The following is a 24,322-nucleotide window of genomic DNA, read 5'->3' as shown; positions in this document are numbered from 1 at the left end:
AATGTCTACAGGTTGTGATTTTACAGTGACAAGGCTGGCTTGTTAGCTCAGATCTGTGGTTTATAGAAACCAGTTCATTAATTACTCTCTACATCTCCTTCAAGTATCACAAAAGGACCACTTATATGGGTCATCCTTACTTTACAAAGATAACACTACTCACCCAATGTCAGCAAGACATGAGCTTTAAAGGCTTGCCCAATGTTGGCGATGGGTAATGCTAATACTATCCATATTTGTTCCTTGGTTACTCCTTATGACTAGTGACAGATGGCTGGAGTTTGGGGTGCAGACTGTGGCTAAGGAACAAAATTTTTCTCTGTGTGAATCTAACTGGACCACAAAGGGATCTGCAATCTTGGACTAATTAGTGCCATATGCTAACCAACTGAGCTAATGAGCCCAGAAAAGGCCACAATTTAATCTCCATAAGAATCCAAACACATATGTGTGGATATATTCATCTATGATGAAAAGAACAATTTTGCCATTAAAGAAACATAATTAAAATCACTAGTCATGTAAATTGTACATACTTCTCTCATAATAATGCATGTTGTTGACCTACTTGTCTTACTGGCAGATGGGTTGGTGTTCTGCATCATGATGTTAGTAAACATAAGGCCATTGCTTTTCTCATGCTTTGCCTCTGCACATCCAAATCGCTCCTTCCAATAGGAAGGAAGGATTGGGAAATACCATGGGGCTGCCATGCCATATGTACCTGTAATAAAAATGTATTAGGAAAAATAACTATTAATTGATTGCTAACATTAACCATCAGAAGCTAAACAGCAGATTACTATATAGCGTTCAGGAAGTAGTTTCATTTTTTTAAAAATACTATATAAAACTGAAGAGTGGTCTCAGTTTTCAAAGTAAAGTTGAAAAGATAGCTTTTCTTCTGTTCTTTTCCTTTGGAACAGTTTCATTGGGGCATATTATATACCATAAAATGTACTCATTGTACATAGAGTCAGAGGACTTTCAGGAAATTTATAGAGTTGTACAACTATCACCCAATCCATATATTAGGGCATTTCTATAACTTCAGAAAGTTCTCTCATGCCCATTTGCAGATAATCCCTGCTCCAACCCAAGTCCCAGGCAATCACTGATCTTATTTCTATATCTACATGTTTTCCTTTTATAAAAATTTTATGTAAATAGAATAATGCTCTTTTATTCATTCACAGCATCAGAAAAAATGTACAAATATAAATAAGGCTTAATGGAAAAACTCCTAAGTATGTTAGAAATGATGACCACTTGAGAGCTTGAAAGGGGAAACCCAAATAGTCATTTTCCATTAGAACCTGGTAAATTCTCCTTAGAATTAAGAGACTTGGTTTTTGCCTTATACTCCCATTTGGAATAACTGGATTCTATGCTTCTTAATTCACTCCATCCATTAAAGAACATCAGAGAAGGAACTCTTATCTCATCCTAAAAATTTCTGATTAATTTTGGAATTTATGTATTTATTTTTGGAGATTACATATGGTAAATCGAATATTAGAAAATATATATTAGCCAATTTATAATGGTGACAACCATAAGAAGCAGGCATCTGTAGGAAGTATGTTCGTACCTGGGAAAACATTCCTGACATACCAAGCAATAAGGAAATAAATGAAAGAGTCAGCAAGAATTAGACAGCACAGCCAGCCAAAGGAGGTGGTGTCATCCTGAACGGGGGAACTGTACATATTTTCCCACTGAAGACCTGCAAAGTGAACACATATATTTATTCTTGTGTGAGATGTATTACAGTTGTGAAAGATAAAATCCACTTTTAAAGAAAGCGAGCCTACCGATGCCCTGTTCCTCATATCGTGCGATGTATTGACTAGCATAGCTGAATGCCGTTGGTGACAGAAAGCTCTGTGAAGAGAACAAAAAGAAATGACAGTTCATGCAGATTCATACATTTCACCCAGAGGGATCTTAACTCACTTAAAACTTTGGACATATGTAAATAAATTTGTATTTAAAAATACAGGGGTCCCTTATCAAGAGTGCCACAACTCTGAAAGAAGAGAAGAGAGAATAGCAGAAAACGAAAGCACAGAAATTATAACTTGGAAAAGATTTGTCAGAAACCCAAAATATATATCTAAACTCATTAAATGTTGCTCAGAAATTTATAAAATAAGTAAATACAAGGTAATGCAATGTTAAGACCAAAATCAAATGAAATGTTAGGAGCCAAAAGATGTTTTTACTTCATAAGTAGATTTCAAGTATTAGAAGCATTATGAGAAAATATGCTACAATATCAATTGATTGGATACTTATTATTGCACCAAATTTAAAATTTGTTTAAACTCAAAGTAGTCGAAGTTAGATGTAAGTTATTTATCACTTTCTATTTTTTTATGGAAAGCAAAGTTTTAATATGATTCTTAGTCAATAAAGAGGTTTACTTCTGCTTTCTAAATTTCATGATCTTAACACTTTCACTAAAATTCTTAAATTAATTTAGTACTTTTGAATTAAAAGGCAGAAAAGAATTCAAAATTGATTATATGCTGTCAGTGCATTTGCTTTTATGCCTGTAAGTTATATTTTATGTCATGAAAACCATCAAAATCATTCATACACGTGAATAATTCCAGTCATAGAGGCTTTGAAATCTTGATGATCTTTAAAATGGGACATATTACATTCTACCTGTTCTTTCTTCAGGAACAATTTCTTAACAGCAACAATTTATGGTTTTAGAAACTACGGAAAGTTTCCTTTTCATAGTCTTGTGCTTGTACGGTATACAATGATGTGTAGGAAAAACCATCATTAGGACAGTCAAGCTTATTTTGCAATCACTGAACTTTTAAATTTAAATAAGTGTTTGTTCACTTGGAGAATCTAAAGACAAACAAGCAAAACGTGTCGATTTTTCTCACACACTGGCCATTCATTCCGTGTGACCGCTGACTCACCATGAAGACTTTTACTACATAGCTCAACTCATCGTCAACTGTAACCAGAACAATAAATGGGAAAAAGGCAATGATGTAGATGAGGCTGCCAATCAGAGCTGCAATGTTGGTGTTGTTAAAGAAGACACTGATGAGATAGCTCATGCCAATAACCGAGAAGCTGTAGTCCGAGAAATACAGGAACAAAATGAACCCGTTTGTCTTAGGAAGAATATTGCCAAACTTGAGGATAACGATGAGGATGATGATAGTAACCAATAAAAATCCAACGCTTTCTATCACCCAGGCAAAAAAATGACTGCAAGAGTTCACACCCATCATCTTCATGTACTGTAAAAAGGAAAGAAGTGTTAGCTGCTGCTTAAGCGGATATATTATCAAACAATAATCTCTCTGTACCATGCAAAAATGCCCATGAGACACGTCACATATATGAACTAGGCAGGCATCTCAATGATTTTCACAAACCAAGTATGTGTCCATGCTTGCTATGGGAAATTAATGACCATTTATTCCAGCCCGTCTTACACTGTATGTTCCTTGAGTGCCTCAAAATGATGAAATGATAAATGATTTAGATGGTGAAGTTTCTTTTTTTTACAATTCCATTTTATAACTGGTATCTGGCATCTCCAGATTAAATTAGTTTAGAGTAGACCATCAAAATTTATGGTATCCCCTGAAGAATTTTACAACATGAAAATGACATTTGTGCATTCATGAGCATTTTTAGCTGGTGAAAAACCATATTTATATCAAATTCAATGTTGAGACTGATATGATAAAACTAAATTTTTTTATTATTTTTTTTTTACTAAACAATCAGTATTCATGTTCCTAGAAGATATAAAACAGACCTGATTCCTAAGAATTTAAAACATGGAAAAACTTTGAAGGGAGACTTTTTATCTTTTGCTGCACCTTCCCCATCTTTCAAATCACTGGCTGTCTAGGTCAGGCTTATCATTTTGGTTTTCCAAAATGACATTCACACACTCAAAATCAACTCAGTATCTTAGGTAATTTATATCTTTTTCACAATTGGTATTATTTTATTTTTTATATATTTTTATTGATTTTTAGAGAGAGAGGAAGGGAGAGGGATAGATAGAAACACCGATGAGAGAGAAACATCACTGAGATGTTCCTGCACGTCCCCTACTGGGGACTGAGCCTGCAACCCGGCATGTGCCCTGACCAGGAATCGAACCTGTTACCTCTTGGTTCATGGGTCAGTGCTCAACCACTGAGGCACACAGGCTGAGCACAATTGATATTCTTTAATAACTCAGTGATACTCATAGAGGCCAAGGCATTTCACCAACGTAGAAAACCAGACTAGCATGATGTATTTGTGAATCAACTCAAAAGGATTGTGAAAGATATAAAGTACCCTGGACTTTGGTTGTCTTGAATTAGGTGATGTGGTATTTGGGGGAACCTGAATATCCTGGTTTCTAGTTTTAACAATTCATAATTAATATTAAACTTTGGAATCTAACATTTCATAAAAAGAACTCAAAAGAAACACTCCACTAACTTTACAATCCCCACCTTCTTAACTTGTCTAGGAAAAAAACCAGGAAATGTGTTCAAGCAAGAGAGTGAATTTTACTTTCTGTCTTTGCAACCTATCACATTTTGATAACTCTTCTGCTCTAGTTGTTACCATAGAAACAGCTACCAGACTACCAACAGTTGAAGCTGTGGGCCTTAAGCTAATCACCACTGAGAAAAACCCTCTGACTTTTCCTCTTAACTTTGCCCTTTCTTCACCCTCTTTCCTCCCCACTGCTTCTGTCGTCCCAGGCCCTGCCACCCTTTGTTGTAAAGACTCAGGCTATGTTTCCATTGAAGTGGAAGTGTGGGTCAGAGTGAAAAAAATCAGCATAGAGCGAAGATTCACTATGGAAGTTCCCTCCAATTGCTACTTATCCATCATAGAAAACAAAATTACATTTTAATGTAAAAAAAGACGTCATAGATCTTATTTTAAAAATTATTTTCCTGCATTCCAACCCCTTTGAGAAAATTACTGTGTCATGTTTCATGACTACATTTCAGAGATACTCACGCATTCAAGTATGATCATGAAATGTTAGCTCTTTATTTGCCTTTTTTGCTATTTGTATTTTAAGGGGTTTTTTGTTTGTTTGTTTTTTACTGAGTTTCTGCCTATTTGAATATAATTAAATGAGGAGTTATGGAACCCATGGAGCTACTTCAAAGCTGATATTCACCACCAAATTTTACATGACCTACAAAAAACATTTATCCCCCAATGTATATCAGTAGGAGACAATGTCAATATATTTCACAAAGTGGATATAAAATATCTAGGACACTATCAAGGACATGAAGGAAAGCTGACTCCGTAAATATAAATGCGTTTTCTTTCCCTGATAATTGATAGCTGCAGTATGACACATTTATATATCTAGAAAATTCCTCATTCATATAGCCTTTTTAAAACATAATTTGGCAAACCCAAAGACCAGGACAAAAGGTATTTATCATTATGCTTTTGAAATTTTTGAGGCTCAAGATCAGATTCCTATTCTCAAGAAATGGTAAAAGTTGGGATTGATTATTGCCTTTGATTGAAAAAAATCGAGTGAGGTGCTTTCAAAAATACTCACTACTTAACATTCTAGCATGAAATGTCAGTGTTGAACTTCAGGATTTTATGCTATGAGGAGAATAGCTGCTATTCATAGAGTCAGAGCAATGAGAGCATGTAAGTGATCCATAAATTATCCGAATTCACTGCCATCTTTGTTATAATAAACAAGACCAAACTTGCTGGCAGAAGATGGCCCACAGAGAATGGTTGGCTATGCATTTTGGATGTCGTTAGTTCCTCCTCAAAGTGACAGATGTCAGGTGCCAGCTTTATAAGCAGAGTCACGTGCCTCAAGCCTCCCAACCAGCCTGGGCAATTTGTCAATAGCTGATAACCTGCTGCTGAAGGAAAACCCTCTGGATGGTGGCCAAAGTCTGCCCCAGTTTACAGCAGAAATTAATGAGAAGAAAGAGATTCTGTAAGATTTTGCTTAAATGTGTTGCCACATTCAAGAGAAGCTTATACACAGGGATTGGCAGTAGTGCTATCAGGAGAAGAAATCATAAATATTCATATATTTACTTGACAGCAATTTGTTCATTCACTTCAATAAGAATGTCAAGCACCGATTTGTAAAGATAATATTGTCTACCTCAATTTTGAAAATTCTCTTAATAATAGATAGTTATATTATTATTTTTTAGTAAGATGTACAGGATGTTGTGATCATTGAGATGTTCCAAATTTCCACTAGTGGGATGGATAGTATATGTCAAAAAAGCATTAAAGGTTGTCTAAAGTGAAGCACCAAAGGACTAAAAATCCTTGCATATTTCTTGGTAACATCTCTGCAATCAATAAGCATTTTAGTTTTCCTGTCTAAACTGAGAGAGAGCAATTCCAGTGGAATATAAACACTAAAATTCCCATAAGTGACTTATATTAGATAAAAATAGATAAAACGAACCCATAAATCAAGAAAACCATATATATAATACACACACACACACATATATATAATGTGTGAAAAGGACTCTTCCATGTGTTATAAAAACAGCTTTTATATAGCTTTAATATTTTGATTTTTAAAAGCAAGGGATGCAGAACAAAACACAATTGAAAGACATTTTGAAATATATTTTTATAAAAACTACAGCCTTCATTTTATCAATGAATTTATTTGTCATTAATATTTGTGCTAATATCATTAGCAAGTTAAAGGAATTCACTGGAGTCATATCATGAGGTTGAAGATTAACGGTTTCATTGAAATAACAACTAATTTATTTTTCTTGCCCAGATTTAGAACAATTACAGAAGAAAAAGGTTTGGTTTTGTTTTTAATTTTTTTTATTTAACTTGGAATGAGAAGGAAGTAGAGAGTAGGTAGGTTTAGACCTTAACTAAATATAAAAACGCGGGCATTAAAAAGTGACTCTGAATCTCTAGTAACCTAAGAGATTATCATCATCTTCAAAAGCCTTTAAGAGTCAATGCTACTAAAATAAGATTGTGAGAGGGAAGGTAGCTATGATGTGGAAAAGATTTGATTGGAAGTCAAGACACTTGAGCTCTAGCCAGATCTACTATTAACTAGCTCCATAGTTTTCAGCAAGTCACCTTTCACTTTCTGGGTTGAGCTTCTTTATCTTAAAAAGGGAGGCGTTTAGTTTAGAACTGTGGCTACTGGAGGGAGGCTGGGCAGGATGCACTGGGAATATTCCACTCACTCCTCACCTGCTTCCATTTGTCTCACAAATAGACCATATCCCTTTGAATTCAGGACACCACTAATCTTAAGATGTGCCATTATTTTACATGCAACCAAGAAAAAAAATCGCTGCCAAATTAATTATATCACCCTACCAAATGCATCCCAATTTCAGAGGCTTTAAAATGTGAAGGAAAAAAATCATTACCCCAGAACTGATAAAATATGGATAATTGAATGCTTCCTATTTTCTGGCAGTGACAGAGCAACATTCTGGAAATATAGCACTGAATGAAGTCTTGATGATAACACTAAGAAAGTTTAAGGGATTGGGCCCAAGCAAATATGAACTGGAAGACTCAAAGCCTGATTCTCTAATTCCAAGTTCATTGATCTTTCATTATGTGACTCTGACTCCCAAGATCAGGTGGTTAAATTGTGAAAATAGATACCTGAAAAATGAAGACACAGAGCTACCAAACAGAAACAGGGTCATTGTTAAAAATATCTTTTATGTCTTAAAGTGAGAGAGGGCTTTTTGTTATGCTTTCATTTTTTGTGTGTGTGACATATATAGATGTACTTAGAAAGTGTCATCTTTAAACATAAAATAATATGATCTGTATATTTTATACGTATATATGTATATATATCATATATATCATATATATATATATATATACACACACACATATCTACTGTGTATTTCTACCACAAATAATATTTTTAAGGTAGACATTTATTTTGAGGTAGAAAATAACTTAGTTTTTATCACAGTTTTCTACTCCAAAGTTTTCCATTAATCTGTGAAGATTCACTTCTGTGTACTAGGAACTTGAAAGAAGAATATAAGGTAGGAGCTTGCAACCAAAATTATGGTCCAAGGGACTAAAAAACCATTGTACTCAGTCCTGCATAAAACAGGACTCAAACTAGTTGATGAGATGTTTACCAGCTTGTAACTGAAATTTAAAAATACAGCTGTGAGGATCAGCCAGAACTTAAACACCAAAGGTAAGAAGTGCAGGTTCAAACTATAGGACAACCTTGGAAGCCTGATGCTGAACTAACACAAATATGAAGCAGTACTTTGTACTTTGTAAGGCAAAATAATCAATTGCCTAGAAACATAGGCAAAGTAAGTCTGAAAAGTACAAGTAGACAAACAGGATACTCTAACCTCATTATTTCAGATTGTCAGCTAGGACTTGTAATAATTATTGTGCTCTAGCTTTGAAATGTTTCTGCTTTCTCTTCACGAGTGTGAGAATGGACTCATTACAGGATAGCAGATAAAATAGTTTCTACTATTCCAATACAATCCAAAAATCACACAATGCTTTTTCATAAATTCTAAAAAGAAGTAAGATATTTTGGATTTGGGGATAAAGATGAAGAACATGCTCAAGACGAGATCATGCTTTACGTCCTAAATACTGTCTCCCATTGTTATATTATTAACCTAATCAGCAGCATAACATGAAATTCTTAGTCTATAAATCATAAGTTAGTGGGAGATTGAGGAGAAGGTAATTGAAGGAGACAAGTTATACTGGAAAGAGAATTTGTTTCTTGAGAGCTGAACCAAGCCATATGTCTATGTCTGTGTCTATATCTACAGTTGACCCTTGAACAACACGGGTTTAAGCCTCATGGGCCCACTTACATGCACATTTTTATCAATAAATATACAGTCAGCCCTCTGTATCACTGGATTCACATCCCTAGATTCAACAAATCTTGGATCAAAAACAGTATTTTTGATCCATGGTTGGGAATCTGAGGATGAGGAGGGTTGATTGTGTGCATTGATCTACAACATTTTGTATAAGGAACTTGAGTATCTATGGATTTTGGTATCTGTGGGGGTCCTGGAACCAGTCCTCTGTAGATACCAAGGGACGACTGAAGTTTTGGGGGAGTTAAAAGTTATATGCAGATTTTTGACTGTACAGGGATCAGTACCCTTAGTCCCCATGTTATTTAAGGGGCAAATGTATATTTATACCTATATTTATATCATTATTTGGACTCATTTAGTTACCATGCCAACAATCTTCCTGCTTTAAAAGTATTATTATTATTATTTAAATTTCTTCTGTTAGATCTTAAGTCCTATAGGTAACTTTTGGGGCAATATTTAGATTTTATTCAGAATTATTCAGATTTTGTTTTTCAGAAATACTTATAAAATAACATCTGCATAATTTTGGGGGGAAACAAAATACTGCCTTATCAGTTACCTTTATGGTACATAAAATATATTTCGAATTCACAAGGTATGGCTCAGGCTTTCTGAGTTTGTATAGGTATAATGAAAATCATAGTAAGTAATTATTGTACAAATATGACTTATTCATAATAAGAAGAGAGTCTCAACATACCTCATGAAGCCGGAGGTCTTTCTCATAAACAAGCTTTTTTACAAATGCAGCTATAAATACAACCCAGGCAACCATGAGCACAATTGGAAGAGAGTAAGAGACACTGGTTAGGAAGCTGTAAAAAGACAAAAACAAACAAATAGAAAAATCCAGTGACCAAAATGAATGCCATGCTTACTAATAGCAATATGTAAAGAACACACTCCTTCTTACACTTAAATTATACTGCTTATATGAAACTGAGAATAATCATTAATATTACTCCTTTATTTATTTATGTGAAGCTGACAACAGTAGACCCATGATCTCTTGTTTTAATGCTGCAAGAACAAAGAACGGCTCTGGGTTATTAGATAAAACTGCCACATTGTTTAAAGTGTGTGTGAGTAAGTCTTGTCCAGGAAAATTATTATATAGATATAATTGGAAGGTCCAAAACCCTTCTGCCTAAACCAAATTCTTATCTAAAAGGCAGATTTAAAATTAGATGCTAATTAATTTATCTAGCTAAGATCTGGATTCTCCCAAGTTACTGTATTTATCTACTCTTCAAAGCTCATCGTGATTATTAAACTAAATTTCCAAAATAAGATAAAGTAAAACTCAAGGCATTCAATTTAAAATGCAGACAAAGCACTTGGGTGCCTCAAAATCAGGAGATTTTTCATAAACATTCTAGAAATGTCTTTTCTGGTAACTTGCTAACTAAAGGGTCACAGAAAGACCTCATAAGGACCCACATGTATTCTTGAGTGACCTGCCCATGATACCTGAAAGTTCCAATACAGTGTTTCTCAAAGTTGAACACTCATCAGAATCACCCAGAGGGCTTGTTGAAACAGATTTCTGAGTTCCACCCATAAGCTCCTGATTTATTTTATCTGGGGTGGGGTAAGGAACTTGCATTTTAAACAGTTCCCCAGGACATATGATGCCCCTGGTCCAGGGACTATACTTTGAGAAGTTTCCTACTTTAGCCGTCTTTCTATGAGCTAAGTGAATGCATAGTTTTCAATGAGAGAAACTCTAAATTGATCTGATTTGCATATTAGACTCCACTGAAGCTTTTACTTAGAGAAAGGTCCCAAGGCCATTTCCTTTTTAATCTATAAGGCTAAGGAATTACCTTCAAGTTCCCCATGAAAAATACAAGTATTAATGGAACATGACATCACCATCATTCATTCTCACTTTAGCATCAGAGGTGTAACACCATCAGAGACAGGACGGTTTTGCGGTGGGGGAGGAGCGAGGGTTGGGGCCATAGGCAATGTTTTTGGTTCCTAGGAACCTGTCTGGCACAGGGTAGGCACTTAAAGAACATTTGCTGAATGAATTTTATCTTGGTTCAGGTCCAGCCCTGATGCTGTTTTTGGCTCTAGCATTAGGCAAAAGCCCTCATTCATTAATAATAAATCCCCTGTAATGATTTTTTTAAAGTAATTGTGTCTTTTAGATTTGATATAGGACAAAGAAAAAAATGCTGGTCTCGTAATCTAAGGACCAGTGTGGTACAAGCTCTACAACTTGGGACAAGTTACGTTTCTTTTTTTCATCTGGAACATATGACTGATAATACCTGCTCCTACTCATGAGGTTCTTGGGAGGAACAAATGAACTAATATGTGTGAAAGCACTTTGTATGCGACAGAGTTTATATGTACGTGGGTCAGTATGGTCTTTCTCCCATAAAGAGCACAAAGGACGGTTACTTTAGTCTTGAAAGAAACATCCAGGTATCCACCACCCCAGGTATGACCACTTACAAGGGGGAAAAAAGTGAGCAGGAAATAGAGGAGAGTTTTCATTTAATTGAACCCACAGGTCTTTACTTTTACCGCAAGTCACTGCAGTTCACACATGGGTCAGCCTGCAAAGTCCTGACTGGCCTCCACAATGAGAAGCTCACCTTGACAACCCCCCGACAAAATCCCTGCCTGTGTGCCCGAATCGCTGCTGCACAGAGGGGTGCACAGCCTCTTCTCGTCTACAGCTCTGAAAGCCACCCGTTAATACAGAGAAAGAGAAAAAGCCATCCACAAGCACCTGAATAGTATATAAACTGCAATAACTGGGCTGAACAAGTACAGTTCCTTTAAAGTAATATTCAGCCCCAAGCTTTTGTGTATAAGAATGAGCTTGAAAACAGTCCTCCAACCTATTTTTTTATGCGGCCAGTGTGGAGGAGCCATTCAGCGCTATCTGATCGGCAGGTTTCTTGAACATTCAAATTCAATTGTCTAAAAGCATGATCCTTACATTGTTTGTTCATTCGGTGAAACCACTGAGGGTCCATAACCTAGTTTTAGACAGCATAATATTTATCTTAGAGAGTTGATCAATGATGTGTTCCATCATAATTTTCTTTACAGCTGACCATGTACTCACAGATTTTTAATTAAATATGAGCATTGGAAGGAATTTTAAGGTTGTATTGTTTAACTCCCTCATTTGACTAGAGAAAAGGAAGACCATCAGAGAGTGGGTAACATGAAAATCACGCAGCTGTGCACTCAAGGCTAGAGTCCAAGACTCTGAATTCTGGAGCCAAAGCCCTTGGAAAACTAAGAACTATGATACAGAAAACATGGATGATTTGGTAAGATCAATCCCATCCTGTTGGTAATCATGAGCAGCTCCGGTGGGGCTGTGCCCTATAGTATGGACCCTTTCCTGGAAACAAGCATGTGACAAAGGTTTGGTGAATATCACCCCTTTCACCTGATACATGTGAATGAATGAACAGAAATGAGTTCTCACAAAAGTGGTGGATTATTGACAAGGGCTGAACGTGCACAGACTTACTTGTCTTTCATGTAGCAGGGGTATGGAATTGCTTGGACCTGTACTGCTATTTCCTGGGAGTTCCTTCCGGTCTGCAATTCAATGATTGCTCTTTCAATATTATCCTGTAAGTAAACAAAAGCCCGGCCGTAGATCTGGTTATGAGATGGAGAATTATGCGGCCCTGGGGCCCAAATCTTGGTCCTTATGTTTCTTGTGGTCTGGGAGGTCTTAAGACTCATGCGGATGGTATATTTTACAACAGGAGGAAGAGAGATATCTTCAGAGTCATAGCCTCTGTGTTGGCTTCTGTTAGAAGGAAGCTTAAAAATAACACCTAAAAATAAAATGGCAACAACAGCAGAAAGGTTATTTTATGGTTGACATCATTCATTGTTTGGAAGGTACACATAGGGGACTTCCAAAGATGCAATTGAGTAGCATGTGACAGTAAGTCCAGGCTCTCAATTTACAGAAAGGATGACTAATTAGGGGTAACAATCTGAGAGATTCAACGCAAGTTTGAGGATATAATCACAAACTAAGTGGCCAGATTAAATATATCACGCTAAGCCACTTACTGAAATCTCACACACACACACACACACACACACACTTTATAAAACGAATAATCTTGACTCATTATAAGGATTGACTCAGCTTTACCCTGTAACTATGAAATCCTTTCCAGTCTTAATTTTAATCATATCAACAAAATTACACATGCTTTGAAGGCTCCTGGGACAATATGGATGTGGACTACATACATGCAAGGTTCTTGTTTCTAAGGACATCAGAGTGGACAGTGCCCCACCCTCCTACCCCCAAGTATTTTTCTGAGCTCTGGATAAAAAAGGTGAGGGAAGGATTTGGCCAATTTTAGTACAAAGAGAAAGAAGCTCAAACTCCAGTCAAATAACACTTACTTCCGAAGAGTTCATTGCTTTTATAGAGTCTTGCAGCCTCTCTCTCCATTTCATCTACACTTTCCGCTGCCTGAATACGGTCATATAATACACAGGAGGAAATATTTACTGTCAGGGAAGATAGTGTGTTGAGTTGATCGACGAGGTCAATGCTGTTCTCTAATTTCAGCCTTAGAATATCTGAAGAAACAAAGCAAAACAGACAGACAGAAAGCATGTTATGACGTATTATACTGTTGTTTCTCCTAGCGGTGCTGAGACAAAATAATGATGTGGTAAGTGTACATTAAACTAGACTATAAATAATAGAAAGTTGTAGCCTTTACTCTAATCGTATCTAGTACTCTACTTTCAGGAAAATGTGTCCAGTTATACAAATGTTCATTGAGGAGAACATTCAATTACAAATGCAGTAAACACAAGTTCAAAGAACAAGACAAGCTAATTTAAAAGTGTATTCTGCTACAACTTAATTAACCAATGACTAAATGTGAATAATTTTTTAAAAACCTATCTACACGTCGTTAGAAAGAAAACCATAAACTGGAGATGAAAGTTTCGAACAAACAGTAATGGCTGCTTTGTTCAGGGAATGGGAATGTAATAATTTAAACGAAAAGAAGTCGATGCAGAGTGTGTAGAACAAATAAACTACATCATTCAATAAGTTGTTCTACAGAATCATTCTTAGGAGACTGAGAATCTATGCCACACACAACTTTCTAATATTGTCTGATTTAAAACCTATGTGGGTTATCTCTATTGATATCTGTATTAATCTAGATAAAATGATCAAGATTTCATGTAATTACTCTGGAAAAAAGAGAATCTAATTGCTCTTCAATTTCATGACTTCTTATGAGGAAATCAACTGAGACCAAGGGCAAATATGAAATTGCAAGTTAATAAATCACTTGGCCAATTAAATTTTCACTAACTTGATCATCATGAATACTGAGAAGGCTGTGAATATCATAAGTTCCTCCTCATAGAACCCAAACGGGTCTCTTGCATTGTCCAATATAAGACTAAATTTCTCACAGAGGGTGACATCTTAAATGAATTTCTCATTAGAATTTAAAGTGAAATGTTTTGCTTGATACAGATGTTGGTGGGGGAGGGGTAAACTTGTGGTTGAACAGTGGCCTCCAGTGGCCACTGGAAATCAACACAACACCAAGGATTCTTTTAAAATGCGGGTGGACAGAATCAAAGAAGAGCTATGAGGGTCAGCGATCCCCAAATTCAAACTATACAGCGCCTTCGATACAGATACAACATATACAACTATACAAACATCAATTGCTATATTCATTTTAGCCTTGACTAAATTCTGAGAATCCCATCCTATATCTAAAGTTAGAAATGATAAAATTTATATAAGAACTTTGTAGTACATTTTTGATATTTTGGTCCCTTACCCAAATTATACTTTTAGAGAATAAATCCACTAGTATCTTTCTTTAATCAGACTGGGCTGGATATCAAAAAGTATACAATTATATATATATATACACAGTACAATACAAATGTAGGCATAATTCCTCCCCATTGGTCTGTAACCTAAGGTTCTCTGTCCCTGCAGCTCCAGGGAGGAGGGGCATTTGCTCTTGCGCTGCCAGGTTCCGATGCCCTCCCTCCCTTCTTCATGCCCACGGTTGCCTAGCAACAGTGAGCCAGGCAGCCTGGCTTAGATGCCTCATGGCAGAGAAGATGCATGAGTTCAGATGGTTTCCTCTCATCTTCTTTGGCCTGTTCCTTTTAAATGACCGTGAGAGGATCCAACCTGACTACTGATTCAGGTTTATTTTCTTTTGAGTCTCTGCACTGCCTTTGTTTTGCTCTTGTCAACTCTATAACCTCTCCCAGGTACATTCTGGGTTAGTCAAAGTGATCCTGAGGCCAGTGGAGATAAAGTGTTAAATGTAGGCAGAGATAAGCCATTTCATCTTGGTCCTTAAGGACTTGTTTTTCATTAAGCTGCCAAAAAAATAAAGTGTCGTCTTACTTTTAGCAACCCACCAACCTATCTGTGATTTTAGGAAAAGCTGTACTTGCATGGACTATGTCATCTAATAATTATTGAAACTAACAGAGTCCCTGGGTATCCAAATAGTCGTTACTACTTGTAATTGTACAACAATTGGGGAAGATGATGGATATGTGTCCAGGATTTTACATTTCTTAGAAAAACTAGCTGAAAACCAAATACAAGACAAAAGGAAAAGATCTCACATGGGACAATGGTTCTCACATTTCTGACGTGACCAATTAGTAAAAGTTTTGTGAATATGGACTCACCGAGTTCATCTATCTGTTTCAATAGTTCAACGGCATCAAGTCCCACGGAGAATTTTATAAAAACTTGCACAAAAGGATTCCTTAGTGTATTCTAACAAATAATAACAGGGAATCAGTTTTAGTACAAAAAGAAAACATGCGTAGTCATCATCTCTCTAATAACACCCACCGTGAAATGAAGTAACCACCACTGAACATTATCAATGCACCATGTTGTGAAGCCTCAACATAGAAATTCTTGAGAAAGAAAGAGAAGATATGTGAGCAGTAATGACCTGCTTTTCTATAGACTCAAATTGGTCAGCATGCTAACATGGCCAGATATGACCATAATTATCAACATTAGGACATTATATTCAATTTAGCAATCTTTTTTCCCCATAGCTATTATAGCATTTGTTTTTAACATATGGCATACAAAATTGTGATGGTTCATAGTTGAATTTTTGTTGAACTGAAACAAACAAAACTAGTTTTTTAGAAGCTGGGATGTCTACATGGAATTTGACATCACAACTCATTTGTATATTAATTCTACTACTTCCTAGCTGTGAAGCTTTCAGCCAGCGTTCAGCCTTTCCCAGCTTCTGGCTACTTTTCTGTGAAGTAGGGATGAATGACTCATCAGAATAGTCAAATGTAAAGTATTATAATATTGTTTTATACTCTAATAAGAGCAGCTAAGTGAATATGGAAAAATAAACTGATAATAAAACTTTAAAATACATCCATTGAAAGACTAAAAATTTTAAAATAAAACATAAGTGTTTTAAAATATAAAGGATTATATAGCTAACTTCCAAATTAGGAGATATAACTTCTATCATTATAGAAGTACTACTAGGTAAAATATTCACTGAGGCCTTACTATGTGCTGGGCGCTGCCTAATAGTTTACCTTGATTTTCTCAGTTCCCAGTACCACCTTGCGGTCAGTGCTGTTATTATCCACAGTTAATACAGGGCAAAGCTAGGGCCAAGAAAGTGTGTAAATTCCCCTAAGGACACACAATAAGGTCCAAGGGGAAAGCTGAAGGGAGAGATTTCAACTTGATTAAAGAAATGTTTATTTATCTTATGTGTAAATTCATGGCCTAGTTTTTAGGTGAGTTTGGCTTAAGTTGACTGTCCCTTTAGAGGACAGCTCAGTACCACTTACTTAGTCCTTCTTAACAATACCTTCTGTTTGGTTATCATGGAGATAAAAGATTAAGAATAACATGTATTAATAAAGCATACATCTATAATAGAATTAATTCACTAAAGTCATAGTCACTGAGGGGTCTGAGAGTAGCAGGTAGCATGCAGACTGAGGGCTATCACACAGCTATATACCGTGATAACCTGAGTCCTGTGAAATCTAACTATTTACCAGGAAGTAACTTGTGTATCATGGATTTTTCTGAAACAGAGCATTACTAATAAGCAAAGCACTGTGTTAGTTACAATTCAGAGATGACCCATCGAACCTATGTCCATTACCCCATCACTCCTTTTACAATCATTACTCTCTGTGATATCTAATACTATGTTTAAATGCTTCCACACATGTGCTCCTCATAAGTCTGTGCAGTGGTTATCAATATACCCATTTTAGAGATTCATAAACTTCAGATCAAGTAATTTAAGGCATTGACCTAAGGTTTCAACAATGGCAAAGCCAGACCTTGTGCTAAAAGTGTGAGACTTCAAATTCTGTGCACATTTACAGAAATAAGTTTTTCCTCAATAATTAAGAATAATGATTTATTTGGGTTAAGAAGAGACCAAAGATATTTTCATTAGGTGATCCCTTTATAGACAGGGTAGTAGAATTTCTTCTTAGTAAATGACTACACTTTGGAATTATTATGCATAGATCATGTCATCTGTTAATTTGTACTTTAGTTAAGAAAACTTTCCTTAATGAAACATTATGTGTAGGTTTCTTATCTGTTCACAGAAAGAAGTTTTAGGAAAAACAAGCAATCTTCCACATATGTCAATAAAGTACTAAGTAGCCTCTGTTATCCTAGATTCACTGAAACAGTCCCTTAAATTAATGTGCTTAGCCTGGCCAGCATGGCCCAGTGATTGAGCATTGACCCATGAACCAGGAGATCACAGTTCGATTCTTGGTCACCAGGTTGTGGGCTTGATCCCCAGTAAGGGTCATGCAGGAGTCAGCCGATCAATGACTCTCTCATCATTGATGTTTCTCTCTCTCTCTCCCTCTCCCTTCCTCTCACTGAAATCAATCAAAACATATTTTTTTAAAATAAAAAATAAATGTGCTTGTAATTAGAGTCAAATTTAGTAGTAATTGTGGGGAAGATGTTTGATGAAAAGTTTGTTGTATATTAATTAAATATATTAAATATCTGTTTTAGAAATTTATTGTATTATTTGTAATAAATATCAAGTTGTAATTATAATGATGCTAATTGTTAATAAAAACAAAGACTGAGTAAAGCATGTTTAGGGTATAATTTTTCTGACAAAGTTGTATGATTCAAATCCTTTATTCTATCTTTAACTTCTTCAACATGATTATTTAAAAAAAAGCATTTAAAAATATATTTTAGGGCTCCATCACTTTTCCAAGGGCCTCTCTGAATTATCTGGCAGACAAGCCATTCTTTCTTGAAGCTCCTGTGTTGTCCTCATTTCTGCCAATTTTCTCTTTTCCACTTGATAACTGATCTAACTCTGATGCTTGATCTTTAATTATCAATAGCTCTGTGTGTGACAGAAACACTTCCCCATATTATTTGCATCATCTTAAAAACATCCTGCATCTCTCACAAGAACAGCAAATTACACTTTTCAGCCAGTATGCACTGTATTTGAGTTGCATTGTCAAATCTTTAGAGTGTCATATGTTTTAGCCAAAGAACTCTCCAATTTAACATTCTTCTCCAGTGCATTAGTATTTTAGGAAATCTGCTTCTGTTAAAATAGCAAAGCATAATTTAAAGAGAAACAAGTAGCCATATTTTAGCTAGATTTTATAGTGTTTTATCTTTGGAAAACAGATTTACATCACTAGCCATGTCTCAAGGTCAACTTGTAAGATGGCTTATCTCTGAATTACAGAAAAGCAGTGATACAAGAGGTGAGGATGATTATGAACATGAGTGACAGATCTGTTATCCTGTCGCAGACCCACTCTCCGAGGAGAAGCAATTTTAATCTGTTGAATATGGGTACTAAGTCCCTGTCTCCATTCCCGTAAAGAAGGTGATTAAAATCTCAAAGAACCGTAAGTTGTAGAAAGTGAGTGACATGACACACCATCTCTTACCTGGAGCATTGGAATCGTCTGGTTTAACAGGTGGAAAGAATTCATGAAAAGTGGTGACTGATCCATCCACTCTTGAGATTTTTCTCTTAATTCTGCCAGCTGCCTCAGAGTTACATTAGACTTAAAGAAAAAAAAAAAAAAAACCAGATCTGTTTTATTAGTATTTTTCCTAGATTTCAAAAAGGTCTCTTGGTTGTTTTGTTACATAATTTTAAGGAATGCTTCTAAAAGGTAAAAAATATATATTGCCAGAAATTCCCACATGGTCCAAATTTTTAAATGGCAGCTTTTATAGGGTCAAGATCACTTATAAAAATTCTGGAAAATTTAGGATTGCTTCATGTCCACAACAGAATTATAGCCAAAATGAAAGCGTGTTTTCTGCAGCTCTCACAAGTTATTCATTTTACAAACGATACACTTAAATTTACTGCTAAAGAAACAGTAAAGTTCAAGAATATAAGAGGATACACTCATATATTGCTGGTGGAAATGGATGTTACAGGCTTTTTGGGAAAGCAATCTGACATTAGTCATTAAAATAAAATACAATGCCCTTTAATCTTTCAATCTTGAACATTCATCTCACTGAAATAGAAATACCATTGCCTAAAGTCATATGCACAAGAGTCTTTTTTGCCACACTATTTACGTTAGCAAAAATCAAAAGTAAACCCTCGAATTAGAATGAATGCCCAACAAAATTAGTTAATTAACTAATTAATTAATTTTAAAATGAATTCCTAACAATTGAGGATTGGCTGAGTAAATTCTATGGTATGAAAATTTTTCAGTCTTCAAAAAGAATGAATTAGACTATCCCCATTGGGTTGGAAGAATTTCCACTAGGTATTGTTGTATGAGTGAAATATTATAATGCAACCTAATTTAAAAAATGCAAACAATGACCAAAGAATTCTGCATATGAATGTATAGGTGGTTTAATAATTTATAAAGGATGAAAGAGATGTGCATAAATCATAGAAAGGCACATTCTTGAATGCTAACATTCATTAGTTTACGTGGAAGGAAGAGCAGAATAAGGGGGAATGAAAAGAGGAAGTGAGAGCCAAGCAAAAGGGAAAGAAAATAAGACAATAAGCATGCAATGACTGCATTTATGCAAAATTAAGTAGAAATGTGTAGTCAGTACCGCTAATAAGGTATTAAAACACAATACAATAAAAACAAAGAACATTCTAGAAATCAGTGACGCCCTCATGTCCATTTTTATAGACCTAAAAACAATGTTACATTCACATAAACTATAATTTAATAACAAGTAATGGTAAAATATTTTTTTAACTTTTATTCTATCAGTTTTAAAGTATTATTTATAATTCAAATCATTAAAGCCAATTTTGAAAGTGAGAGGGAAATGCCATTATGATGAAATTAGACAGAGAAGTATAGTCCATTAATAATATTGCCTTTCTCAACATTCTATCTTTTATATAAGATGTTAAATTGTACAACCAAATATGAAGTCAAGAATCTATAATTTAGGGATTGTTTTTGTTTAAGTTAGTTATATAATGGTTCAATATTATTTTTTCTAGTGCCATTCTTTTCACATATTTTGAAAGTTGGAGTTGTAGAAAAAAATTCTGCTCTGGGAGATAAATTGAAAAATCAGAGGCCTTCCTTTAACTAACCTCACTCTGAAGCATCAACATGGTTCATTCTCTTCAACGAGCTACCACACAATCTACACTGTTTACACATATTCAGACCAGAAGTAGAGACTTATTAACGTTTCAGAAGGCCAAAGGTAATAGTAGGTAAGATATAAAGAAAGCTGAGTCAGCTAGAGTAAGTTTGGAAGTCGGCTTCTTTAAAGATCATTTTAATATGCAAGATAGAAGCTTGATTTCTAATGGCCAAACCTTTTCCATTATTGCCTTTGTGACTGGAGTGTACGGTGCATACAAAATCTTCCCCAACAGCATAGGTTTCAAGAAAGCCCAGATCACAGGTCCAGCAGGCATGTTGATGATGTCTTTATAAAGGGAGAAGCAAAATGGTGCTGGGAAGAAGGGGACATAAAACATTTTAGTATGTGTTCTGCAAATCTATTTCCTGAAGGTAAATTGACACAGATTATTGTTATCACACCCAAAAATATATGCCTTAGCACTATTAACAGATGTGAGGCATCTGACATCAAAGTTAGAAAGCATAGTAACAAATCTTTTTTACGTGTAAAAGTCTAATCCAATAAACAAGCCCATAAGAAGTGATGGCATTTTGCCAAGAGGAGTTAGCAAGGTTGAAAATCACATTTCAAAACTGCTTCCAGCAGATTCACCTCACCAGCACTTAATTAAAAATATATATATATGTTACTTCGAAATGTACCAGACACATAAGAGCTGTCTAACAAATGTTTGTTGAATGAATAAAAAGATGAATAAATGTGTCCAACCCATTGCTATACTAAACATCTATATATTATTTGGAAGAGCTCTGCTGGTCGTGTTTTGCTTCTCAAAATTGGTAGATCAAGTAAACGACTTTGATGTGCCATTAAATGTTCATAGTTCTGCTGCATTCATGGAACTCCTCTACGCTGATGCAAATCTCTAATTTTAGAATGTTACATTAATGTAATATTTTAGAATGTTAAGAAAAAATATGAGCTGAGCAGATTTAAGGTGTGTTTTTATGTTATCTATTGGCAAGGAAGGTGTAATTATGACTGACAAATTCTTAGTGTTGTGGTTAAGTGGCTAGACTTTGCCTGGGCTCAAATCACAACTCTGATACTTCCAAGTTGGGTGACTGTGGCCAGATTCCTTAGTCTTTCTGTGCCTCCTGTCCCCTTACTAAGATGGGGATATAGTCACGCACACCTTATAGGGCTGCTGTGAAGATCGAATGAGTTAACATACATAACATGCTTAACATGCGGTAAGTGATGTATAAGTGTTTTCTATTTTTATACTTGGAGAAGATTAATCCTTTATTATAAAAGGCTAAGATATAGTAGGCAATGCTGTTAGGTGCCTTTGCCATGCTGATTTTGAAGTATACTCACTGGTCTGTGTGGGAATTCCATATTTTTCAGCAATTTCCTCTTTACTTAATTTATAAGTCAAAAAATCTTTGGTGCGGTTGCCTTTTTGCCTCTGGGAGGAGGGCAGCAAGGCGATCAGGTACTCGGTGGTAATTCCTTGGGAGCACAATGCTTGGGAGATGGTACTAAAGGATCCTGGGCTTGTGCTTATCCGGTTGCTTCTGTACATCGCCTGCGAGAGCAAAACCCACGATTTATGAACATTATATGAGCTACAAATGTTACTGAAAACGACACAGAGAGAAAACCTGATCATACGTAGAGTATTCTTATAGTTTCCACAATTCCTTTAAAACGTGTATCCCAAGTGGAAATGCAGAATGTTAAACTTCAGCAATTTAAGTGGCAAAAAATTTTGCCAGAGTAGAAGAGCTTTCCTGCAGGAGATTTTTTTGCAATGTACTTTATTTGTAACAATGTGTTATAACTAATCTCAAATCAAAGTTAATATGACAAGAGGGATCTTCCAGTGAGAACCTCACTGGGTGGCTTTCCTACCTGCGTTAAGGGGACACTTCTGGGCAGGTGCATTTTTTTCAGGGAGCTCATTTTGCTGAGCAGCGGCCGCGTGCCAGAAGCCAGCTGACTGAGAATGCCTTTCAGCTTTATGAAGAGCTCCATCATCTTTTCCACTGGCTTTTGATCTTCCCTGGGGAAAAACACCTAACAGAAACAGGATCAAAATAAATGATCTATGTGGAGAAACCGGCACCTTCACACACTGTTGGCGAGAATATTAAAATTGGAAAACAATTTTGGAAGTTTATTAAATGGTTAAACATAAATATATCACACAACCCAGAAACTCCATTCCTAGGTATTTACCAGGGAGAAATGAAAACATATGTCCACATAAAGCTTTGAATGTCCATAGCAAAGTTGCTTGTCATAGCTAACAAGTGGAAACAATCCAAGTGAATGGATAAAATAGATCTCCTTAAACTGGAATACTATTTGGCAATTTAAAAAAAAAATGAGATACTGACATATGTTGCAATATGCATGAAATTCAAAAACATTATACTAAATTTAAAAAGCCAGACACAAAGGCCACATATTATATGATTCAATTTATATAAAAGGTCTAAAAATGGCAAATCTATAAAGACAGAAAATAGAGTAGAGGTTGCTGGGCTAGAGGTCAGAATGGGAAGTAACTGCAGGTGGACACAGGTTTCTTTTTGGATTGATGGAAATGTTTTAAAATTAGATTGAGGTAATAAGCACACAATTTTCACATTTACTAAAAAATCAGTGAATTTTATCCTTGAGTGAATTTTAGGACATAATAATAATACCTCAATAAAGTTACCAAAAATAAATGATTTTGACAGTCAGAAAGGTAAATATCAGTTACACAATTCTTCATGTATACTATTGCCCCAAAATCATATAATGTGCTCCTCAAAAGCAGAAAAACTCTGCCAAAACCTCACTTGATTTATCAGGCTTAATCATAATCCCATAATGCGTTTCTGCTGCAGAAAAAAAAAAAACAACCTGAAAATATTTTAAAATTTTCAAGTCATTTAATCCTCTCATTCATTTATTTATTCAGTGAACATTAATTGAATGTCTGCTATGTTTCCAGCACTGGGCAAGGTGATGGCTATACAGTGGTGCACAAATTGGCATCCTTCCTCCACTAAGAGAGCCTTGGTCTAAGAGGAGGAACAGATATCAAATAAGTCAACATACAAAAGGCTGGGACTATGAGGAGGTAGAGAGAGTTTAGCTAAGAAATCAAAGGCGGCCTTTCCAAGATTAAACTCCAAAGAAGAGAGAGAACAGACTATAGAAGCAATAAGGAGAGGAAGGGTATAGACCGAGAGGTAAACATGGGAGGTCCATCAGGAGGGAAAGCTCTTGGCACGTCCAAAGAAGAAATAACCACCATTATGAGCACAAGGTTTAGTTGGAACAATATCATGAAGACATAGCTGCCTCCATAGCACAGCTACTAACTGCCATCAGATTTTTCTAAATTAGAATCAAAAGTCTAGGCACTCCTACATTGGTTTAAAATAAATTGACTAATGATGAGAAATTTTCCATTATTTTTGTTTGCAATACCTAAAAGGATTAGGTATGGTCTTCAGCTTGTCAAATGCACATGTTTAATTACTAGACTCAACAAGAAATGTTTGGTTTGATATCTTCTCTACAGACGCTTTATAAAATAAGGGTTAAAAATTTAGATGGACAAAATTAATAATATCACTTCATATGCTTATTCACTGTAAAAAATTATCATAGCATTCGTACTTTACACATTAACATAGTATATACTAAATTTAATTCCTGGTCTTGGATACACAAACTGAGAGTTAATGAGGTAATAATATTCATTCTC

The 24,322-nt window shown here is 35.5% G+C and overlaps 1 protein-coding gene across 1 annotated transcript in view; it reads right to left on the bottom strand.

Annotated features, from left to right (window-relative positions):
* The window catches only part of ABCA12 (ATP binding cassette subfamily A member 12), a 156,737-nt gene that overhangs the window by 41,285 nt on the left and 91,130 nt on the right, over positions 1 to 24,322 (bottom strand). Inside the window, exons 16-27 of the mRNA XM_016196895.2 lie at positions 22,468 to 22,632; positions 21,931 to 22,141; positions 20,780 to 20,919; positions 18,894 to 19,013; positions 15,612 to 15,702; positions 13,311 to 13,490; positions 12,406 to 12,721; positions 9,601 to 9,715; positions 2,943 to 3,272; positions 1,815 to 1,884; positions 1,592 to 1,726; positions 569 to 724 (exon numbers count right to left, since the gene is read on the bottom strand). Coding sequence (XP_016052381.2) covers positions 569 to 724; positions 1,592 to 1,726; positions 1,815 to 1,884; positions 2,943 to 3,272; positions 9,601 to 9,715; positions 12,406 to 12,721; positions 13,311 to 13,490; positions 15,612 to 15,702; positions 18,894 to 19,013; positions 20,780 to 20,919; positions 21,931 to 22,141; positions 22,468 to 22,632 — 2,029 coding nt within the window. The remainder of the gene's footprint in view (positions 1 to 568; positions 725 to 1,591; positions 1,727 to 1,814; positions 1,885 to 2,942; positions 3,273 to 9,600; positions 9,716 to 12,405; positions 12,722 to 13,310; positions 13,491 to 15,611; positions 15,703 to 18,893; positions 19,014 to 20,779; positions 20,920 to 21,930; positions 22,142 to 22,467; positions 22,633 to 24,322) is intronic.

This window comes from Miniopterus natalensis, chromosome 8, assembly GCF_054644295.1.
Source record: "Miniopterus natalensis isolate mMinNat1 chromosome 8, mMinNat1.hap1, whole genome shotgun sequence".
Classification (NCBI taxonomy): Eukaryota; Metazoa; Chordata; class Mammalia; order Chiroptera; family Miniopteridae; genus Miniopterus; species Miniopterus natalensis.
Note: the sequence above shows the minus strand (reverse complement) of the source record. Positions and strands in the feature narration are given on the sequence as shown.